Source organism: Lineus longissimus, chromosome 17, assembly GCF_910592395.1.
Source record: "Lineus longissimus chromosome 17, tnLinLong1.2, whole genome shotgun sequence".
Taxonomy (NCBI): Eukaryota; Metazoa; Nemertea; class Pilidiophora; order Heteronemertea; family Lineidae; genus Lineus; species Lineus longissimus.
Genome location: NC_088324.1, coordinates 11,889,840 through 11,915,401, shown reverse-complemented (window position 1 = coordinate 11,915,401; position 25,562 = coordinate 11,889,840). Strand labels below are relative to the sequence as shown.

At 38.6% G+C, this 25,562-nt stretch overlaps 1 protein-coding gene across 31 annotated transcripts in view; it reads right to left on the bottom strand.

Annotated features, from left to right (window-relative positions):
• Nucleotides 1-25,562, bottom strand: part of LOC135501220 (potassium channel subfamily T member 1-like) — a 100,763-nt gene that overhangs the window by 54,539 nt on the left and 20,662 nt on the right. For 21 of the 31 annotated variants that reach the window (XM_064793173.1, XM_064793170.1, XM_064793181.1 and 18 more), the window contains exons 1-2: nucleotides 4,288-4,554; nucleotides 3,705-3,848 (exon numbers count right to left, since the gene is read on the bottom strand). The exons of 1 other annotated variant lie outside the window; for it this stretch is intronic. In XM_064793173.1, coding sequence (XP_064649243.1) covers nucleotides 3,705-3,848; nucleotides 4,288-4,415 — 272 coding nt within the window. In that variant the 5' untranslated portion in view covers nucleotides 4,416-4,554. Of the gene's footprint in view, nucleotides 1-3,704; nucleotides 3,849-4,287; nucleotides 4,556-14,689; nucleotides 14,720-18,210; nucleotides 18,232-25,562 lie in introns of those variants that run through there. 9 more of the 31 variants (XM_064793197.1, XM_064793193.1, XM_064793176.1 and 6 more) reach the window with 6 other exon arrangements.

The window sequence follows — 25,562 nt, the reverse complement described above, 5'->3', positions numbered from 1 at the left end:
GTCATCCCCAGTATTCCATATGCGCTCAGATCAAGTATTGCTCATCAATGAGTGTATTGTCAATATCAACGGCTGATCAATGATGTCATATCTCCATCGGGTACAATCAAACTGTCAATATTCCTAATACCTGGGGACAAGATACAGTTAATGGAACGCCTCCACCCACATATTTTTTTTACCTAATGTTGATCCTCTGGGGAACATCATAAATTGGCTTATGGTACTGTTATGATATTGTGGTGATGAGCCTTGTTATTTTGATTTGAATCTAAATGTTATTTATCTATTTACAACCTCAACGATTTGGACCTCTAGAATTGCCAACACATCTGAACTCTCGGAACTCAAACAAATTTATTTTAAAAAACCTTCCAATTTATTTTAAAATGGCGAATGCAGTGGATGACCCAATTCTCTGCAGTTCGATAACCTAGAAACCTGAAAAAACAAAAATTATCAATTAGATTTTATGTTTATTCAAACTAATCATGATCATTCATGATCATTATTATCATTATTTGCTCACATTCTGTATACAAGACGCAAGCACATTTAATAAAATATTGGTAACATTCTATACCAGGTTTTACACATTCCTTTTTTGATGGCTTTTTGAAAATCACAACTTACTTCTTTCACTGTCACACAGAACAGGAGTACTGTCATTTTTCTTTCATCATGCAGTCCAAAGTTTTCAATTCTGAGTGTAACGATATTCCAATATGACCCTGGATATCGTAACATACCAATGTTTTAATAAATGTCCTACCTGACCTGGGTATTCTTATAGGAAATCAATGCTTACCTGAAAATATAGATAGATTGGTTATTGATCCCCATTGTAAAGCATTTCAACATTCATAAATATATCAGCCTGCATGTTGGAGAGCTGATTGAACAATAGCAGCTACATGCCACAATTCAAAACTGAAAAAGCAAGGAAAAATCATTGCATTACTGAAGTGTAGATTTTGAAAAACAAACAAATGGAAAAGTTCAAGTTTCGTCTTGACAATCAATTACATAATAGTACTAGAATTAACCATCAAATATATCAAAGTTTGAAAACAGCTGAAAAGCTTTTGGCTAACATTCAAACACTGCTTTTTTCAGCTACACTGCCAGTAAATATTATATAGTCAAGTGAAGGAGGAAATTAAACTAAAATGAAAAAGTGATCATTGGAAACAGTGTAGTGTAATGTGTGATTTGGTGACCAGCCACCTTTTGGTATCATCAAGAGATTGTGCCTAGCACAAATGATGATAAAACCAGTTGCTGGTGGACATAGTGCCGTGTCTGTTATTTGCGTTGCCTCTGGAGACAGACCTGTTTGATATCATCAAAGGCTTTTATCCCTTAGTGTGAAAGTAATTAGGTGTTCTCTCTGCTCTGGGCTACAGAGCAGAACAGATTATCAGGGGCCAATGTCAAGGGAGTGTGCACCAGCTTTGGGCATAAACTCATTTCACAAACAAATCCCTCTGCCTTTCGATCAACATCAAGTTTGTCATACTATATATCAGCCTTGCTTGGTGCTTCAGGCACCAGTATAACATATGAGCAGCTCCAATGACATAGGATACAGTCAGATTTGCATTGAAAAGTCTGAAACCAACATATCAAATGTCTCATAGAACAGGTTCTATTTTTCTGAAAACATTGTTCAAGAATTCCATTGTAATACTTCCACTGATGAAAGTAAAACCAGGGTTGAGCGCAGTGACTGATGAGCAACTTGGCATCTCATTTTTCACTGAATAGAAATGGCATGACAAAAGAGTACCAAGGAACCGTTGGTGCAAGTGTCAACAGAAGCAGTGAACAGGAAATGATGTTCAGATCTGATGATATGGCACCTTGCATTATAGGCAATCACCTCAGCGTCATGTCTCAAGCCTTGAACAGTTTGAGTAGCCAAGCGTTGGTAGAAAAAAGGATTCTATATCAAGGAGCATGGTTATAATGTAGGTTTTTTTGATTGGTGAGGTGATACGCACAACACTTCTTTTGGGTAATTTGATCTGCCTTTTTTCTCAACTGCTTACATAAAACAGAAACCAGGCATATTTAGGATCAATAGCCAACATATCTGATATGTCAGGAAGGTTTTAGGTTGATGGCGACTGGACATTTAATTGATTGTAAGTGCTTGGATTGGGGTTGGTTTGGCAAGATAGGGCAATACATCCCACAATTAAATAGGCTTTTGTCAGGCAATTGTCTGCAATCGGCACCAAATTGTTATCCAGTGCATGGAAAATTTCACTTTTGAAAAGAAAACTGTTATATTATGCTCAATTACCAACATGTTCCAACGTCATTCCCATACGCAGACCAGAATTTATCTTCGATGTGCAAAATAGATTTTTGAAAATCAATCTGAAAATTGCTCTAGCAGTATCTAAACTACATGTTACAGGCATAGTCAATACTTTTGTTTCCATGGGAACACATCAATTCAATTTTAGGTCTTGTGTTAAATCATCAAAACCATGATTGGAAAATGAAGATGAAATAACAAACCCTGCAGCAGATTGAAAGATGACAATTTTTATTGAACAAAACATTTCAGAAAAATCGGACAATTTTGTCTGAATTTTAGATGGACGGATCACAAGTCTTCATGGACAGTCTTAGACATGTTATAAAATTTTAATTTCATAAACATGTAAAATCTTGGTTTTTGACTGCAACATGATGGTTTAAGCCATCAAAAGTGCTAGGGACCTTTGCCATTGCCTTCTGTCATTGGCAGATTCAATAAATTCTTCACCAAAAACAGCTGCCGCACCATTTTGCTCCACTGCATCTAGCCATCTGACACATGTCCTGCCTCTTCTCCTACAACCAGCATGTGCTGGGCACCAGTTCAGCACCTTCTTTGGGGGAGTCTGTCTTCTTCCAAATGTAATAAGGGTATAAACATGTTTTGTAAATGATTCACAGTTTTAGAATGAAATATTGATAATGGGAAAACGATAAGGGCCAAAAATGATGATTACAAAGCTCTTGAGATTACTATAATGTCAGCACCAGCCACGCTGAGGATAGCCGATTACCGCTCTATTTGCTCTAAATCAATTTAACTATCACCAAACCAAACTTCCAAGTAGAAATTTACATCCTATTAGCACTCTCTCAAAGGCAGCCTACTTAGCTAATGGACTGAATCCCTGTGGTTTGTGACTGTCAGACATGCCATTTACATTTGGCATTTAGATGTGACCTTCTGACCTTCACTAAGAGTGCAGCATACCCAAATAATTATAATCTCTTGCTGCTGATCACAACAATTGTTGATCATTCCTAAACTACAGAATCCTAAACCATCATTATATCATACAATGTAGAACGACTCAATTTCAAGCTAGTATTCCTCTATCATAGATCATACTAAATGTGTCCCGTTATCTTCATCAGCCAGGAGGGGCGATTGTCACATTCGGTAAATGACAGCTCATATAGTCTCCAGCTATATGCCTTTATCAACAATACTATCAAGAACCTATGAATATAGATTTGATAACTGCTGGATAAAATGTAGTGTGATCACTCCGAATGTCATAATTTTATGGTGATACGGTGTCATATGGTGGTCATAATGGAAGCTCTAAAGTGATAAGATATTAATAGTTACAAAATACATTTACATTGAACATGGACAACATAGGCCTTTAAGTTGGAAGCATTCACCATACCTTTCTTTTTCATACATATATTCCGACTCTAAGCGCAGCAGCGGGGCTTTACCATTGGGGCCCCTCTGACGCGCTCGAATTTTTTCTTTTGCATTCCGGTCGCGACAAGATTCATCTTTTTGTTTGGAATTACTCGCCCTGGCCCTGAAAGAAAGCCCAGAAAACTTCAAATTTCATACCTTTCCAGTCATATTTCAAATTTCAAATCTCAAACTTTAAATTTTAAACTTCAAACTTCAAGAAGTTCACAGATGCATGTTGATGGCATTATAGCAAACTAAAGCCATCACAAGCACCTTGAGATACTACCCTAAACCATGTCTTAGAAGTATTCCTTAATTAATTAAAATTTTCATTGGATATTGGAGTAAATTTGGCTTTTGATTCAAGGACAGGTGAGGTCCAATGTCATCAATAGAAAAGGTACTAGTAGAAAAAAAATATTAAAACTAGGGACTGCTGATCACAGGGATATCAATCAACTACGGGTAACAACTACAGATATTATGCATTCAAGCTCAGCTGGGGAAACATGGTGCAAGAAGCGGAAAGATTGTGTGATGAATTAGATGGTGCACCGTACCTGTCTTTCTCGAAAATGTACTCCGATTCTAAGCGCAGCAGTGGAGCTTTAGAATCTATGCCAGTGGAATTTTGGCCTTTTTGACTCATTCTGGCCCTTTGCTTCCGACCTCTCTGCCAAACATACATCGCTCACTTGCACAGATTTCCCATCTCAACGTCGAAATAAAAGCTTGATTACGGACCTATAAGCCGTTATGACAGTTTGTGGATTAGAAAGTGCGAATGTATCCTGCGTACCTATATTTCTTAATGAAGAAGTCAATGAAGTTTTCGTGTTGATTCACAACAGTGGCATCATTCCAACATAAGGATGCTGAGCTACGGATGACTAACCTATAGCTGTATTGATCGATTTCTACAATGTTATGTATCGGAATTCACTATCATGATGACGATGTGATTGGTTCTTGTGAACAATGGCCACGTACACAAAGGAATTTTCCATCAGGGTTCTAAATGCCACACTTGAGGGTATTTGGTCTGCTGATTGCAATCTATATAAGCCACAATGAGTGGGAAAGTTGAATGTCAGTGTCACCTTTCCTGCTCATTCCATGGCATATGCCCTTTTCTCTTCTCTCGTAACTTTCTTTATCGAACTTTCTTTTTTGCTTGCGCAAGGAAGCATTTAGCTCCTGAACATTTTTGTGCACACCAAAATTAAGGCAACAAAGTCGGATTGTAACCGCGACCATCATTGATAGCAGAATCAACATCACTAGTCATTAGTTAAAAATGTCTGTAGGGGGGCAGCTTTTGTAGCAACAATGGCAGGTTGTGCAACAACAATATGAGGTCAACTTGGCTCTACTACTGCTGTCAGTCAACTGCAATTTTAGCCTTTGTGTGATTACTCACCTCTCAGAGTCTCCATCTATCCATTTATTAAACAAATATTATCAAGAAAGATGATCTGCACTGGGAGTATTCTGGTTAAACCTTTTCTCTGTATCATTAAAGGGGTGGAGGTCTCGAGAAATTATCTTTCATGGATGTAATTGTGTTAGGAGCAAAACAACTTAAAAGATATCCCACTTCGAAATCGAACCAAAATTAAGCTCGACGGAGAGCAGAGGTATAGGGTTACCCTGCTGTCAGATTAGACCCTTTTCAGGAGGAGAGCATGGAAATCCTTTAAGAATGGGAGAAGTTCATCTCAGCATCATTATGTAGCGATATCTCTGTCTACAGATGTCTCTACTATCAACAATCTATATTGGAAAGAACGGCAATCTAGGCACCAATGGTCAGTTCTTTGATCGAAGCTAGGTGGCACCATTGCATTGCATGGCAAATGGCATCACGTTTCTATGGTAACTGATGAGCCATACCAATGAGAGTATTACTTGGTGCCATAACTCAGTATGAAAATAAAAGCAGTGTTTACATTCTGCAATAGATAAATATTTGCTACGCAAGACCAACAGTGCATGCTTCAGTTGCCTTCACTACAATTATTATCATTGTTAAATGGCTTGCACAGCTCCACACTGAATGCAGTAACTCTCTTGCAATCAAGCATACTGTACCACAGTCATCTGTAACAGTAATCGGTGATGCAATATCTGCATCACAAAAGTCTCTTATTGATACTGATACAGCCCAGTAATTATGATTTCGACCAGATTTTGTTGTAAAATAGTCAATAGCAACAGACTGATAAGCCAAAAGTTGTCCACTCCGGATCTAAACTGTCTTATTCTGATGGTCAGGCAGAGACACTCCATTGGCTAATTGTATCCCGATTGAACTCTTTCACTGTATTTCGCCCAAATCGCAGGTTCATCAATAAGAATAACAGATGCTCTTGTTACGCATGGATCAAGCTGCATGCAGTGGACAGAAACTGATGCAAGCCGATGAACCTGCGATTTGGGTGGAATACTCAGCAATGAAATAGCTCGATTAGGCTCGGACAACCCATTGAGGATCTTACCAGTAATTAATGGACTTTGTGATGATAACTGCTTCTTGCGGTTCTGTCACCATGGAAATGAAACAGATTAGGTGGGCACTGGGGACGCAATAGTAGAAATCAGTGGCAGGTGTTGAATTATGAATGGTACTTGGGTTAATGACTACAGGAATACAATATAGTTGTTAATCGAGTTTTTGATTCTCATCAGCATCAGCATGAAACTCAACCGATGACACTGATATGCTTTCTCAAAATGCACAAAATAACATTGTCTTCGTGAATCATTCCATATGTGGACCATTACAGAACTTATTGATCTCGGTCTTTTTTCTTTAACTGCAGAGTCCCAGTACTGTTGCCATAGTGAAACCTTGGGATAAATATCCATTTATTTTTCATTCTGTATTCATTTGAGTTGATGGCTGACAATGTTGTGTTATCCATCTGTCTTGCTTTGGAGCGCCTCTCGTTAAATGGAAATGGAACGGGATTTGTTCCTAGCTCTCTAATCAAACTTTTAATCCCAGAATCAAATTTGACAGCCCTCTAAAACACTAGAAGAGTTTTGTGCATGAAGCATTTGTCCTGGCGAATCAGTCTCTTGAGAGAAATCCTTACCAATGGACACAGCTTGTAAGCAAGACACAGATGTCCTTTCATCATCACATGGCCAACTAAGAGTATTCCAATCAGCTTTGTTAGGATCAGCATCCTTCGCCATCAGCACCTTATCTTAAAGGCTGACAAAGGGAGCAGAAAACCTCTGGACAGCCACCCTTGCCAAGAGACGCAGATGCTCAGCCAGCTACAGAAGTCCTTTCATTATCTCAAAGCAAATTAGCACAGAAATACATGGTCTTGAGCTTCCCTGATCCTCTTACTTACAAGTGACAGCTTTTTGTGAGGTAGGAAAAGGGCTACCCAAACAGACTTTCCGATTCCTGACAAGCAATTTTGGCTGAATGTCAACAAAAATAACTGCTGCTTCTTGACTTAATTAACTGCTTTCCCAGATCAGTCAAACTCATATATCATTAAGCCACAACATGGCCACATAGTAGGATCATATCACAGAATAACCCCAAAAAAATTGCAAGAAAACGTTTTATGGTGTTATTCTCTAGATATTGGTCCAGAAAACAACATATCAAAAGTTGGCAGCAATTGGGCCTCCGCAAAGGGTCTAAATATGACGTCAAACAAAATGGCCGCCATTTGACCAAAATTCCCTATATTTCATATATCGTTTGACATAAACAGTAGTGAACCACTTCAAACGTGCAACATACCGTAGAAAATATTGTCTTAGAAGTCATGAAATTGATATGTGGATCCTGGAGTTATGTGATGACGTCACGACGTCATCAATGACGTCATGATTGGAAATTTGCAATCTGATGGTAAATTCAAATTTGTTAAACTTCAATTCGCATGAAACAGTCAATAATCAGTCCTCATTTTCATCTAAAAAAGGTGCATGGTTCATATTTTCACAGTTCCCATCCTGACAAGGCCCACAAGCCCCTGTGCAGTCAAGTCCATACTTCTTGCAGCTACATCTAAGTGTGTTGCATCCAGCCGAACAGTTACAGTGAATCATTTTTAGCAGAATGTCAGGAGCTGGGTTATTGTCCATCATTATGGTGTGACTTTGTCTCCTTCAACATTCCAACCCCAATTTGCAAGGTCCATGTTGTCATTATGACCCATCCATTGCATGACTTGAAGGTGGCTCCGTCGTGCGTGGTACTTTGTCGCCGAGGTTGTAGGGGGCAATCGCTAAGGTGTTACGAATGTCTTTGCGGTCGCCACTTTTTTGCAAAGATAGCTGTACCGCAATGATGCCAACGATTCACTTGTTCCGTTAAACAGAGCCACCATTGCTTTACACCCAGCACTTGCCACAGCAACCTTATCTGAGTTGTGAGCACAAAAAAAACCTTGAACGATGCGCAAGACAGAATCGCCCTTGACGACCTTTTGAAACACTGATTTCTTGCCAACACCAACGATTCTAGAGGTAGTATCACATCCGGTGAATGCATGGGCAAACAACAAATCAGTACAAACATCATCCCCGAGTAGCTTCTTCAAAACTTTGATATTGTATACATTGGGCTTCCCTTTGTCTGAACGAAAGTAGAGTTCCTTACTGTCCATTCTACCATGATACAGAAGTAATATGAGAAGATCTGTGTCTTCTCCGATCAGGGTGGTTGATGTTGTGGTCGACATAGTGACAGCTGCTTTCACTATTTCCAAATCTGCATCCCCCTCTGCCTGCACCACGTGACAGTCCTTTTGCCTCAAGCGTACCGTGACCATGTCAATTAGTGACTTCTTATTTTTTTCATTTGAAAGGAAATCGTCTTTCTTCCCCACAAACTTAGTTGTCTCCGTGATATTGACTGTATTTTTCACATTTGTGGTCTTCCGTCGCTGGTGGGTGTTGTGCTGGGTCCTCCATATCCATCTACGGTCGCTTTTCCATACAGATCTGTCGTAAAAGATGCATAATTAGCAGCAATTGAGCTGTAGGTGTTCCCTTCAGTCCATTTCAGCCGATGTAAGAGAGAACCTCCGTCCAACACGTAGTACTCAGTCTTGGGAATAGGCTGAACGACAACATCATCAACAGAAGTAGCATGGTTCCGTATAGCCTCAAGAAGGGCAGGTTTGTCCGGCTTTCGTAGTCGATGTTTGCCTTCAAACAAAGAGGGTGGATATGGGGAAAGTTCGTGCTTCATCACTTCATCTAAGCTAAGTCCTCCAGATTGCGACACTACCAGGAACCTCCGAAATAACATAGCAGGATCATTGTTCTGTCTTCAGCAACTTTGACAGCCCTTGCTGACGCCATGGTCTTCACCTTAGTGTTGCGTTTGTGGGAATAAGAAAAAATCAACTGACTTTCCATTTTGGTAACCGTGTCCCTGCCAACAGTGAAACTGTCATCTACATTCACGTCATCATCGGCATTTACCCCTGTAACAATGTTGCGCAATGTCGTTTCACCTGAGAACGGAGTATAGAGGCCAAGCATTGGGTCAAGCTTGGTCAGATCCTCTTTATCCCGGACTATTCATGCGGCAGTGGCTTCTCTGTGCTGTTCGCTAGTTGTATATCGCATTTCACAAAATTCTTGCATGGCGTAGTTATAGGTAGATGATACGGGAGAAGACATTGTCCAGATAGCCCTTTGGTGTTCTGACATTCCACTACCTCTTGTTAAACCCCCTGTACTTTTGAGTGATCTCATAAGAGTTTGTTCAATGACTAAGTCACATCCAAGTCCAGCCCAGAAGTTGTTGCTTCGCCGGATGACATGGTATCCACGCATGAATTTCTGAAACACTTCAGGGTTTTCGACCTCTAAAGCTGTCATCTTTTGGAGATACATATAGGCAGACTTCAGGTAATTTGGATGACTCGCGGCAGCAAATATTGGCAGACAATCTGATACGGCATGAAGGTGATCAGCCTCAATCAGCTCCCGCGCAATTCCCAACATTAGCATATAGCTCAACCAAAGTTTGCTCGTTTTGGAATTGTCCGACAATTCAGCTTTTATTGATGTCATTGAACTAACAAACTCATCCATGCCATCAGATGCAATCACTCTGGCGACATCTATAACTCCTCTCTCTGCTTGACAGTACAACTGCTCAAGTTCCTCTATGATGCCTTCAAATCGTTGTTCACGTTCGATGATCTTCGAGATGATCTGGTTTGTTAGACACTGGTCAACAAGCAGATGTCCACGGAGTGCGCGCTGTACCGCCTTCCCAGTAACCAAAAATTGTTTTATCTTACCTGTAAGGTGTATCTTAGTCTATAAACATTTTGTTCTTTTCTGAATCACAATGACACACTGTGATTAGGTAAAATTTTGAAAACTCTGAATCACATTGAAAGCTGTTGTCTTATTCTGTCTAATCTGGAGAAGAGAATGTTTGTTGTAAATGGCAGCACTATGGGCTGTCGCACCAAGGGCAATCAGTTTTTCAAGTACCCTCTGTTTTACTGGGGGTTTGACTGGGGTTGTCTACAAAATTGAATTCTAGTATAGTACATATCTTGAACTGCCACAAAAACATGATAAAATGATAAATATGAGTTTCCAACATGACGTCATTGGTGACGTCAGGACGTCATGTTATGACGTCATTGCGCTATATGGAACATTACAGAATAATGAATTGACTAAGATAATGGTTATAAGAGGAATGTTTCACACATTAACTGGTTAAAATAGCAATATTAATAGGATATGAGCAAGATTTATGGGACTTTTTAGCGATGGCAGCCATCTTTTTTTGACGTCATATTTAGACCCTTTGCGGAGGCTCAATTTCTGCCAACTTTTGATATGTTGTTCTCTGGACTAATATCTACAGAATAACACCATAAAACGTTTTCTTGCAATTTTTTTGGGGTTGGCCTGTTTATTTCATATTTTGATCCTACTAACAGTCAAGCAGCCTTTAGAAAAAGCCAGTAAACACTTGGTCACCCTCCAGGCTTTCATTATTTAGGGGAAATTTGATATTTCATTTTCTCTTGCAACAAGATTGATTCCTATTGACTCACAAGGAAAGCTCATTACTGGTGTTTTGTTGCCATATGGCTGTTTTACCTGTTCACCCATGGCTCTTCATACTCAGATGATATGTGATATTTCGCTTTCTCTTGGAACCTGATGGCTTTCCACTGACTCACAAGAAAAGATAATTATGGCATTCTGCTGGCAACTGAAGTACAGCTGTATGCTTTTTGGTCCATCAAGGATTAATTCTCTTTATTCTGACTGCAAGCGTAGTAATTTTCGAAGTGACATTAGTATAGTCAAGGAAAGTCTTGCTATCTATAGAAGGAGTGGAATTTGTCCAATTTCCCTGAACCTTTTTGCAATTTTTGTCCCCCAAAAAACCTTAATCCTATGACCCCTCATCCATCTTATGCTGTTGATTTATCATTATCATTTTTTATCATATCACATTATATTAATTGATGAAGTAATTTAGACACATCATCATGAGAGCATACAATTTTCCATTTGCTAGCAATATCCAGCCAGTGTAAATATGTTCTCACTAGATTACCTAGGTTTTTAATTTCCTGTCAAACAGCTCAAAGCCACCTGTAGGATTCACAAAGAAATTATATTTGCCAGAGAAGAGAATAAATGAGTCATACTTTCTCCTTTGGGTTGATATTTATCGAAACCGCTGAACCATTATTATCCTTCAGGTGCAGATCTCTTGAACACAGGTTTTGCAAATGAAGCAGAATTATTGACCAAAGGCCTCTTATGCCCTAGTGAAACAAAGACAGCGAGTTGTTTGAGAAAATTGACAGAGAAAATAGGACAGGCACAGATGTGTGCTTTTCTGCACGAAGCCACTTTTATATATGACATGGTCATTGGTAACAACGAGTGTGGTCCAGATTGCAGACAAGGCTGTAGCCGAATCAGCAAGTGTGCAGGCAAAACAGCTCATTTTGGCAACTATCCTTGCCTGACTGACCACAGTTCAGCCTTGACTATCCACCAATTGTGTACAATGTCCAACCAGAATCCAAGTAGCTGCTTTGGCCGCCAATAGTCATCCATAAAACAAATGTCAGCCAAGCAAGAATACCATTGGGAGATTTATCAAGATTGATCAACTGAAAAGAATTAGTAATTAGTCTTCATCAAGCTCAGTCTGAGGCTGCCTTGTCTCTTTGGCCATGACCGACTACCACGTAACAGAATGTCCCAGCAGAGCCTGTGATCTTTGTTGTTGCTAACAGTACTTTTCATTGCCACCGAAAGCCATCAATAAAACAAGCCTGATCACTGCAGCCAACAGACGCCAAGTAATGAGACCATTGGGACCTGCCCCAAGATACCTGATCGACTACAAAGGATTTAGTTATTTGCATTAACAACTTCCGTCAGTGGCTGCTACTTCCTGGATTGTTTGGTCTGGTCTAGACTCTACATAATCAGGGAGGACTTCCTATATGTATAGAAGCAAAGCTTTCTAGATTAATCTAGCCTTACTAATGCATATCACTAATTGAGTGCCGCAGATGAATAAAAAGCTGAAATGATTGCAATCATCATCATCACACCATGTCATCTCAATCAAAATCATCATACCATATTATAAAAGGGGACTATAGACAGGGGATGTGGGTCCAATTAGAGGTCTCATGTGACTATATCAAAGTAGAATAAGGTCAGCTCCCTTATGAATTTCTGCTTATAATTTCGAGTTAGGGAACTAGGTTTAGTTTGATCAGTTATGTACATGTAACAGCAATATAAATCCCAAACGCCTTCATATCAACTTGGTCACGAATACAAAACAAATCACTGATACCATACAATAAAAGAAAGCAAGAAAGTAATCAATTCTAAGCATCTGACAAGCAATTTCGAAAGAAACCAATGTGTTCTGATTAATTGTCTTCGTAAAAAGGATCTTGTCTACATCGTAATGGAAATGTGACATTGCTGCTGAAACGGAAAAAACTGTACTACATGTGAGCTTATCAAAGGAATCAACTATAAGAACTGAGAGAAAATGAGATAGTAGAGTTTCGATAAATCCATGTGATGGTGTCAGATCCCAGCAGAGTCATATACCACTCCAGAGCCCGTGCGAGCATTGTAAATGTAACGACAACGCAACCAGCTGATGTTGTTTCACAGATTTTATTTCACCCAGGACATGCTATTGAACAAAGCTAGCAAACAGAGCCAGCAAATGTTGTATCAACAATGAAATGGATCCCGCATGACATGATTGCTTTAGCCATCATTGTTTCATCTCATTTCTATTTTTCTGGTGTAAAACCGACCTCTGTATGAGCTCGGAAATGTACGACTCACAGTGCCTTCCAGCAGATTCAACTGGACACTACACCATTAAGAAAGACACAAAAAGTGTTCCAACTGACTGTCTTCTTCTAAAAGATCTTGCTTTTTCACACGAGCACACAAACATTGCTGCTGGAAATGCTGTAACAGAGAAAATTGCAGATCATGTCAGCGAAGTTACCGAACATGAATCTGGCAGTATACCCTGTCCAAAAGAGTAATAACATTAGTTAATCATATTTCGCTGAAAGCAAGACTTATAATAGAATTAAAGAATGAATCTGGCATTGCGATATAGAAGATTTATTCTTCATTGTAAACCATTATGTCGGATTATATGCTTCAGGTACAAGTCCGGGAAGCTATGGGAAAATTAGCAACTGAAACATTAACGTTACATTAGATGGAAACAGGATTACACATTTTGCAAATTGATGGTTTTTCTTCTGCAGATGTTTTCAGGCATTTCAGATTTCATATCTGGCATTAGCAGAGTCTACCCAAGTATAAAATGTCAGAATGAAAGAAGGTATATAAAAGTGATTATAGAGATAGAACAATTAAAGGGCAAATAAATATTAAGAAATATTTAGCCACAAAAAAGAGCCCGCAAATATGAATTCAGTTGAATTATTGAAATTCCTTTGCTGGAAATTGTGCTCGAGTTACGTCTACATTAGATTCACATAAACTTTGTACCCTGCAGACTTTATTAACATGTTTACACATTAATGTAGGGAAGAGCAGAAGAGAAGGAAGGCATATTTTCATTCTATTATTCAAGATTATCAAGATTTCACAATAGAAGTGGGATTGGTGGAAAACCTGGAATATCAGTTATGACATACAGCTCATTTTCCAAACCCTACAACTCATGCAGAAAAAGAATAATTTTTGGAAAATTCACGAACGCTAGAAATTCCCTAAAATAGATATTTTGATGCAGAAGCAGGGTTTCAATCGCATGCAGTAGTTTACATTATAAGGATTGAAACTTCAACACAAAAACAGAAGAAATGCAGGAGCAAGAAAGGTATCAGGCACCCAAGCATCGAAATGAGAATTCGGCACATGCAAGGGAAATAGTTCTAGGAATTTTGGGATGTGAGAAATATATTAAATTTCCCATTTATAATGTTATTACAACTTCAATCGTTGAAAGGTGTCCAGTATCAGTCATCTCTTTGTATCCTTCCAAAAGATTGCAGCAGAGCATTGTGAGAAATGGCAACATCGCTAAATGTTCATGTACAAATTTGACACAATTAAAAGCAAAACTGCCAAAAGTGAAGTAGATCACTACTTGTTCCAATAAGAGAAAATAGAGCAGGACGAAAATGTTAGGAAGAAGTATGAATTACTTCCAAAGTTGTCCAAAATCATGCACCATTAGCACACTAAGTTTCAGTTTTTTTCCTCTTTTGTCCAATTTCCGGGTGATTTCTTGTAAAAAGTTTAGAATTCCTTTGGCTTGTGTTGAACATTTTCATAAATTGGATGCTAGATCTGATAAAAGTTGAGGTTAGGGCATCGTCATTCAGGAAGATAGAGAAACTGATAAAAAGAAGCAAGTCGCTGATGTTTGCAATTTGCATTTTGATTCCAACTCACCGGACATCCTCTTCGTGTTCATGGAGGTGCCTGATATACAGAAACATAAACACATTTAACTACATCAACTAAACAACTAATAGAACACAAAAGATAAAAATTCTTTTTAAACAGTGTTACCGCATCAAATAAATTAAATGTGACGTTTAATAATTCAACACAGGTTCCAGTTCATCACTGATGTTCATGATGTTGCACTTTGAGATTTTCATTAAACTAATTAAAATTTGTGGGGTATCAATTTTAGAAATTATTATGGATTATTCAACTAAACAACTAATAGAACACAAAGGATAAAAATTCTTTTTAAACAGTGTTACCGCATCAAATAAATTAAATGTGACGTTTAATAATTCAACACAGGTTCCAGTTCATCACTGATGTTCATGATGTTGCACTTTGAGATTTTCATTAAACTAATTAAAATTTGTGGGGTATCAATTTTAGAAATTATTATGGATTATTCAACTAAACAACTAATAGAACACAAAGGATAAAAATTCTTTTTAAACAGTGTTACCGCGTCAAATAAATTAAATGTGACGTTTAATAATTCAACACAGGTTCCAGTTCATCACTGATGTTCATGATGTTGCACTTTGAGATTTTCATTAAACTAATTAAAATTTGTGGGATATCAATTTTAGAAATTATTATGGATTATTCAACTAAACAACTAATAGAACACAAAGGATAAAAATTCTTTTTAAACAGTGTTACCGCATCAAATAAATTAAATGTGACGTTTAATAATTCAACACAGGTTCCAGTTCATCACTGATGTTCATGATGTTGCACTTTGAGATTTTCATTAAACTAATTAAAATTTGTGGGGTATCAATTTTAGAAATTATTATGGATTATTCAACTAAACAACTAATAGAACACAAAGGATAAAAATTCTTTTTAAACAGTGTTACCGCATCAAATAAATTAAATGTGACGTTTAATAATTCAGCATAGGTTCCAGCTCATCACTGATGTTCATGATGTTGCACTTTGAGATTTTCATTAAACTAATTAAAAATTTGTGGGTATCAATTTCAGAAATTATTATGGATCTCAACAGCCATTAAAACAAAGTAGCTCATGTCCACGTAATAGATCTGATGCAGCTTTGTTATAAACGTTATAAACGCAACTTAAATGTGAGACAATATAAGCGAACTAGAAATCACCCGGAATACATAATCAAGGGGAGGGCATATAGCTAGTCAAAAACACCCTTACCAGGAAAGTATACAACACATACACATATACACATTTCTTTTACAGAAGATTGAAATCTGCAGTGATCTCGACTTGACCTACCTTATAAAATAATTGTTACCACAGACATTTGAGTCAAAAAATCTCTGTTGAAGTTTGCAGATCAAGGAGACACCCGTGCTTAATTTTCTTTTAAAACTAAACATTGATCCATGTAGCAGTGGAACAATGTTTGAAGACAAATACATTTGACACTCCTATCTGAATGAGATAATGTTGTTGATGTTGATGTATCATTTTGGAATGTGATGATGGCAGATAATCAAGTGAGCATTCGAGAGGATAATGGTTGTCACTCATGTGAACCTTCCTTGTCATAACTGTTCTTTTCTACACACCCAACTTTGGAACACTGATACTGGGTGAACAGAATGACTTGTGTAATTAGAAACCCAATGAGAATTTCCTGAGAGAATCCAGGGTAACATTATTGGTTTACAAGACATGTATTTTGTCTGTATGGCTATTTTCTGAGACAGGATTTTTCAGCTTTCCTGGATCCATACATAATCCATTTGACTGTGTGTATTTGTATTTGTCTACTTTGTGATGTTATCAAACTCAGGGAGATGTCAAGCCACTTTCACCAAGGGCTGACTTGAAGCCGTATTCTCAGCTTTTCTTATGTTGAGTTCACATCAGAACTTGTTTCATGAGAGAAACCGATATTGATACATTCCCATACAAGACACAAGTAAATCAGATCCCAGACACCATAGAATGTCCGGACAGTGTTTATTTCATATCGCCATGGCAACAATACCATCTCAAAAGAGCCTTCTAATTAAACAAGTTCAACCAAAGGCAAACGATTCTCTGTAGGCTGCCAAGGACAGTTGTCATTTGAAGTTATCTAGAGGATTCTATTCTAACATAAGGTTTGCTACAAGTTCCCCACAGCAGCAGATCGAGGAAAATGCCGAGGCACTTCCTTAGGCTAACATACCACCCCCCCAGTCATTCACAGCCCTCAAGCTAGCGGAAACTGGCCACTTTTCATACGCTGTACATCCACCTTCGCATGTCCTCAGGCTACCTACGATATAAGTGAATGACCAGCAACATGATGCCATTTCACATGGCAAACAAAAATCAACACCAACAGAGTCTCCTGGTTTTGGGGTCTTACTTGAGACCTCTAATACCATTTGATCACAACACATTAAAAGCTTTCTGTACTCTTGCCCATACGCACGTATGCGTACACACTTTCATAGCTTCACCAAGCAATGTCACAGATGTCCATGAAAACAACTAACTTGATGACATTACCTCGAAGCTAGTAACAATTAATGAATATTTCAATGCATATTGTCTCCTATGCAGAGACCTGGGGGCAGCAGATGGCAACAAGACTGCGGTGACCAAACCATAGGCTTACATATATCAATATTTTTCCTGTCCAAGTGCACTTTCTATATTTTGCCATAGTAGGGCACCAGTATAGTCTAGTCAAGACATCTAAATTCAATAATCCTATCAACTGATATCCTCGCCAACAAGACAAATTCGTTTTGTGTTCTAATGAAATTAAAATTTCTGTCAGAAATAGAAAGATACAATCAATCATACTTGATAACAAATTATTAAAACAGCAAATAAAATATTGACGAAATCAATACAACCTGATTGTAATCTATTGGTATCTTGAATTCCAATTTAACATGGTGTCTAAATGAACTCAAAAGTGGCCAATATCCATAAAAACATCAAACATGTACTGTAAGTAATTGTGAAAACTCAAAATCTATATATACAATTACGTTATAGAAGTTATATGTATTTTAATTTTTAAAAGGGAGAAAGAAACAGTCACTGATATTTTAATATATTGAATTTAAAGTTCATAAAATGTCATGAACTGAACTTACTCATTACCAAATAATGGATTGACTAAGCACATGTAAAATTTTGAACTTCACATTTTCTGCCTTCACAAATACATGACAAGTTAGTTGCCGGACCACGATTATACTCATAAACTAGATTCTTAACTGCTAGGTTACTATATAATAAGTATTTAACTCAGGAATGATAGCAAGTTTTCTGAGGGCATAGCCATATCTACCACAAAATTGAAATCTTTAAGCAACTAGAACCTGCCCAAACTATACAATTCCTAAGATAATCTTTGCGCATCCTACCTAAATTGTTGGCATTGACAGCTTTTTGGACGAGCTCTGGTCAGTCCAAGATTTTAGTTCTGCACTTGGCATACACCCTTGTGGTTCGTAAACATATCGTGTACATACCTTAGATCCAAAGGGTTGAAGCTGCAAAAAAGAAGACAGGCATTACTCGAATGAGCATGGAATAGATCGTTTCAAGTTGAAGAGAACTTGAGTAAAGTGACACTAATTTTACTAAATTTTTACAATCTAATGAAAGATAAAACCTAAAACCATTCTAGAAATGTTATTCAGCTTGCCCTGTTGTAAGCCAATATGGTTGCTTCAAATGTTTTTTATGGCAATACAATTCGTCATCATAGTAAAACGTTTTTACCAATATTCTCTGCATGGAAATGAATCAACAGTCAGTTTCAGCAATATTTCTGAACAGGCATAAAAACGAGACAAAAATGACATCCCGAGGACCACCTATAACAATGACTAACTGTAGCCTACCGGCGCATGAATCACTTAAGCAGTAATAATTAATGGGTTGCTAACCAGCAGTGACAGTGTTGGCCTATCAATATTTCACACCATCACTCCACATTGATATGGTACGATGCAGTGTAAAAAAAGCTAAAAGGTGTGGTCCAGTGGTTAAGGATTCACACCTTGTAATTGGTTCGCCCGATACCCAACATGGACATTGCTTGTCACCGCAGGCAAGTCACTTAAAGGCAGGGAATTGCTGCTGCAGCACCTGATGGTTTTGGCTGCCAAAACTTTGTTGGTAAGCATGGCAAAAGGGACAAAGCTTACTCATAGTTGATTACAATGTTAGTACCATTGATGTTCATGTAAACTTGAGCCACACTATCGTAGTCTGTGACAGCCATACCATTGCCTACTATATTGATGGAACAATGTAGATGTTACTTTGTGGAGTATGGTCCATCTAAATTTACAGCTCCATGCTTAGCTTTTCGAGATAACATTGATTGCACAAGACCCATATGACATTTGTCAGAGGAATCACCAATTTCCTCATTGCTTAACATATTCAAAAGATGTCCCTCATCAAATCCTGCAATCACAATTACTGACCACCGACAGACCTCATAAAAGCTTCCTGTGACAACACCAACCACGTATGTGAAGACAATTTTCTCAAATGAGCACCACACACTAATAAGTAATGGCCATAACAAGGCAACAGTAATATCGTGATCCCATGGGCGTACCACTGGGGATTACTGCGTAGACAATAAATTGTCAAACTCTGCAAACCAAATTAGTTGGGTTCAGACCAAGGCCATTTGTATGACGTGAACACCCTGCAGTGTGAAGATGTCTTAGATAGTGAAAGCTAGGTATTAACTATGAAAGGAATGTGTCCTGCATATGCCCACCATCCAACTGCCCTAGACCCGGAATAACTTGACAAGGAATGTGCATTTAAGGAAAGATATAATCTATCCAATTGTTCCATGACCCAGAAAGAATTAGTCAATCAACAAATGGACGACTTCCGAGGTCCTCCTCAACTGCACCAAACAAAGAAATGACAAATGAATAGACCTCAAGCTGAAACATTTCCTCCAGAAAAAGTGAATATGGTGCCATCTCCAGTCTGCAATGAAATGGCTTTTGGAGCAATAACTAGACGTTTCACGACATTGATAGCCAAAGTGAACATAAACAGATGTCTAACATAACTAATTATCTAAAACTTATCAGTCCCACCTTCATCCCTAGTGGAAGCTTCAAGCATTTTCACCATTAGATAGTTCAGCATCATGTCACACGATTTGCATGAGCAAAGGGTGAGATAGCGTAATGATAAGAACTCCAATCAGAAAGTTGGTAATGGGGGATTTAGTCCTCACATTAACAGTGATAGTGATGATGTTTATCACTGTGATCATGAGAGGGCAAAAAGGAACTGGTTATGGCATGAAACACAATTGGTGTACCACAGTCCAACAAATGGCATATGGACAGACAGAAAAATCTCTCTCACCAGATCCAAGACCTTTTCTCTTAGAGGTTGTAGAGTATAGACAAGTACGCCACAGAATTGATACAATCCGCTTGGGGAGAAGTGTTGACAAGATTCTTAATTGGAGTGTTTAATGTTTGTAATGAAGGATGGTTAACACATTAACAGTGATAAGTATCAAAATTTTGGTTGAGAATTTGCAGTGCACTGAGAGGGTCAAAAGGGTAAATGCTATGAACAGGGCCACCTAGCAGGAGGGGAGGTTAGGTCGAGGTTCACAGATGTACCACGTAGTGCAATCACACCTTTACACCTTTACTGGTCAAGAACTTCAAATGTAACAGAAACTAACAGAAACCTTTCTTACTGTTTCTGCTTGACATTTTAACCAGATGCACAGAACCCCTCTTGGGTAGAGAATAGCTGTTAGTATTCACACAGATACTTAGTTTAGCATAGTGTCACAGAGACAAGATGGGTCCTTGGGGAGGATAAGTGTTGAGATGAGAATTATAATTAGAAAGATAGTAATGAGGGGCGTAAGTCAACACATTGAGAGAATTAGTAAGAGAGGAGATGGTGAAGAGGAGGTCACACGAAGACTGATGAGATGATTGCCGAAGGCAAAGTGGGAAGCGTGGTTGAACATTGGAAGAGTGTCGACTTGTGATTGGATAGTTGAGCAGTAGCAATTTGGAATTTTCCTTCCTGACTGCCAAAGTTCTTGTGACCAATTTCTGAGCTGTAACATGCTTGTACTGGTAAATCATAATCAATTGTGCATAGCAGGCTAATAACCATAAACATGAATTTTGAATATTTCTGCGTAAATAGTAAATGGGTCATAGAAGTAAGCACACAATGTATACTTAATTAATTAATCATCCAATTAATATTCTATCACCAATATTGATAAGGCACCATAAGTCAAGACATCAAACAAACAAGACAATGAATTCATTTGCCAAGGCTAGCTTGATAAATCATTTGCTACCCTACAACTGAAAGGAAGCGAATCTGGTTTGGTGAGCATTTACGTTGAAAAAACGACTGGCATTTTTAATTGCACTGACTGTCACTCTGACATTGTCCACTAGCCAGTATTAGCAAATGTTTGTATTCAATCACTCCCCCCCCCCCACACACACAAGCACACACACTATATAACTTGCCAATAGGCATCTACCAGACGACAGCTCCGAAGCGTCCAGCAAACAGACTATCCCAAGTGAGTGGTGTCGTCATGGTAACAAAGTTTATTCGGTGGAAAACCAAGATTAATTGGTAAAGAGTTTTTCTTCAGCCATTAATGGAATGACTTTTTAGGCAATCTCCCTCATTAGGGCCGTTTAGACGACGCGAAAAAATCCGGATGCGTCCCGAATCCGGATTAATTTTTCGTCGTGTAAACGCAAAAAGATCCGGATCAATGTGGTTGCATCCGGACTAAAAAGGTACCATCGCCTTGGGTGGTTTTAATCCGGATTCATCCAGATTCGATCCGAATGCGGTCTTTTCGCCTGTCGTCTAAACGGCCCTATAGTAACTTTTTGTAAGCCACTCAGGAGATGGAAGTGATCACTCTGGAGCCTTAAACTCCCACAAATGAATTACACTGAAGTAAATTTAATTATAGCTCTCGCACATTTTCTACTGTGTAAGCTTGTCAGAGTTGGCTTGTTTTCTTTCCTTGGGGTGATGTTACATGTACCTCTTCTCATAACCACAGGAAACAGACTAACTGGGAGGAAGGAGCTGAACAGGGCAAGACAGCTATACCTTGACGAACCATCAAAGCAGCATACAAGAAATCATTTGAAGCAAAATAATCTGGACCATGACCTCAGTCCAGCTATCATCAACTACAAGGAAAGAGAAAGTTACAAAAGACTCCGAAGTTGACACAGCAGGATGTGGCACCACCTATTCCACAGGTACCAAAAAGGAAACATCAACAAACACGAGAACAAAATGGAAAATATGGCAATGAGCTATGAACTACAGGACTGCCCACTGTGTGAAGCCCTCGGAAAAAACCACATGGCCAAATGCAACAACCCTCAGGTTCAAATGGAGATACCAACAACTGGATTGTCTAAAAGCTTGAACGCGTAGAAGAAGATCATCACCAATGAGAATGTCACATTCATTCAGAGAACCGTTTAAGGCAAGAGAGTTCACGCACTGCCAATAATCCACTGCCAAAGGGATGAAACATCCATAGAAATATTAGCTAGAGTATTGACACCAACTTCTTTAAGAGTTTTGATATCAAAGGCGATCACTTTTCTCGATTTGTAGTAAGCAGCAAAAAGTGCAATAACACTATCAAATTATCCAATAATGTCAAGCTTTGAAACGATCATTCAGTATTTATATCAGGTGATGGTTTTTGCATCCAAGTTCCCTGTGTTTTGTATGCCTGCATTCTTCTGGCAAGGAATCGTGAGACCTGGAGAACCAACTTGGTAGAGGACATGTAGTCATGGTTTTCGCCTTATTAGGTTTCTTTTGTTGTGTGGTATCCAAACTCATGGGTACAAGGAAGAGAAGATAATTGAACATATCTGTTTAAGACATAATGATATTATATGGTAGGCATGCAGGTCTAACAAGTCTAGCACCACCAGTTTGCGGCCAAGGAAATATGATTTAAGGGTGTTGCAAAATGCTTGCTTGGAACAGCATCAAGGACCATCATCAAAATGTTCGATGAACACAAGAAGACCATCAATATCGATATATTGATGAAGTCAATGGCAAACATTTGCACACAATGGCTTGATCCTTCGGCAGTGTGGTTGTTCAGAGAGTTTTCTTAACCAAACACCACTGGTCAAGCATCATCACATCGGAAAGCCTGTTGTCTCCAAGAAGGCCATCAATATCTATCTACGGAAGCAGTCAGGAGTCAGGTTTGTCTCATTATGGGAAGATAAGCTGAGCGGATGGACATTGTGACCATCAGATGACTAACTAAGAAGGTCCATTGTGTTCAGTTGAGTAGGATAAAGTAACAATTACAGATAGGTTGAGCACTTGTTGGGTTGATCAACAAAGAGACTGAGTTGCAACACATGAGGAAGCAGTTGAGATGAGCATATAAACTCACCATCAGTATCATTGGCTCAGTGACCAGCCATTTGAAAATGATGAGAAATTTATCTGAGATAAGCACTAGATTAAAGACCTGTACTATCACACAGTCACCACGCGAAAATGAGTTTGGCTCCAAAGGATGCCAAGTTGGCAAAAATAGATTATTCGACCAATTTCCGGGACGGATGTAGCCAAGACAGCTACATTTATATGGACTCCTTCAATTGATCTAACAAGAGAATCAATAGGGGCTATGACATGTCACGCATAGATATGGTCAGTTTGGTCTTCTTCCGAGTAGGTGGTATAGTGACTTGCATATCATAGCTGGGCAAACTGCTTACATATTCTCTTTTGGAGACGTTGCGTGACTCTGAGAATGAGACTATTGAGCAGACGCCCATGAACGTAGACATCATTGATCACTTTATAATTTGTATGCGTCTGGTCTCTCTTGGGTCTAAATGAGAATGGCAAGCTAGGCAGAGTTTGTAATGAAAGCAATTTGGGCAATTTTGCCCCAGGGAAATGTGCCGAAATGCAATACCCCCTATTTGCTAGCTGCAGATGGGGACATCCACAGTAGCCTCGCACCCGTCCGATGTTCCACTGACTGCAATCTTCTCTTCCTCTCTACCTCATAAAGAATTATCTCACAACAGAATGATGTAGACCTTTGTAATTACCTGTAAGTCCTCAGAGTCCCTAAAGTCTTTGATGAGACATAGCCAACAATGTGCATACATTATTACACCTGAAAGGACACCTTTATGTGACGCTACAGAGAAACAGGGCAATGAAGAGTATCCTTTATTACTAATGGAAAAGTATGCCTCTGGGAAACGCCTTTAGATGTGACACCACCTTGTTTGTCACTAACAGATGTGAGACACAACCAACAAGGGAAATGATAGAAGTCTGCATGTAATCCTTTGGGAGGTAAGTCCAGAATTTTTTTGATCACAACAGGGAGATGATTGTGTTAATATCTCCCTAAACACAATAAACATCCAAAAGAATGGCAAATTAATGCCTCTGGGTGATGCGACTATCTTGCAAGCCTTAGGTGTGAGAGAGACAAATCATAGAAAGGACAGTAGCCATGGTCGTGATATCACTGAAAAATGATTGCCAAACCAGTTATTTTGAGAATAGAAGAAATTGAAAACTCACACATGTGCAGAAACTCGTTTTCTGTTGAAAAACTACCAACAAAAGATGCTGATATAAAATAGCTTTTTACAGAGGTCATATTGATAAAAACAAGTCTTTCAATTGATATTGGTACAAATAAAGGTGGGGTCCCGTTAAACATAGCTATTAGCGCTATCTGCATGTATGAAGTATTTATATCGACCCTGAGACAGATCAACAGGACAACTAGGTGTCTGTACCCTCCCTAGATACTATGATCACAGGTCTTCGGCTGCCGAGACTCAGCTATTTATAAAACAGGCTATTGATAAACAACGCATTTTGTATTTTTTATATCGTAATTTTTTTAAATTGAAAGTCATCTTTGACCTATTGATTTCTATCATCATAAACATGACCTCGAGGTATAAAACTATTTGAATGATTCTTTGCCGTTGGAGGGCAAAGATACAAAGTTTGTATTCAGTGTACAAAACATCTTGTATGAAAGTCTTGGCAAAAAGCTTCTCCACCTGATTTTAGTCCAATCTCAACAATTACAAGTACATTGTACCCTGGGTTTTTGATAGGTCCCCAGAGAACCCCATCCCCACCAGGACTGTAGTATAGATGGGCTTTTATACACCAAAATTGAAACAATGTTGCAGTTCACTCACAGTTCAAGTCGAGAGATCAGTTTCCATGGTTTCCATCAGAGAAGGATTTTGAGATCATTGTTGTGGCAAAGAGGAGAGAGTGCACGATATATATTTTCAGCCTAGCACTGGGCATACTGTACCAGAAGATCAGATTTATTGCAAACTACTTCATGTACTTTTGTTAAATATTTCAATGACATAAATGTGGCATTCTACGACCCAAGGACTAAACCTTGTCCAACTTTCTCTGAAGGGAGTTCCGGCAGGTTTTGGATGTCGTTATATCTCATCCTGTCCTCGGTCTTCCAAGCATTTGAAACTCACTCCAAACACTGACACCTTCAAATGTTGGCTGAAAAGGGAATGCCAGACCTCCATCATACTGGACAGGTGATTGACTTTATTAAGTTCAATCAATGAAATATCATATATATACAGATTGTAAGGCCAGCGTGTCCAGTTGGATAATTTGTGAAAACTGCAGTGCAAATAAACTAGATGTCCAAACATATATTACCAACTGCACCTATACAGGGGTTCAATACGCTAACAGAGAAATACAATATGTTGTTTTTCAAGTATTGATTTTGGTTGATGGC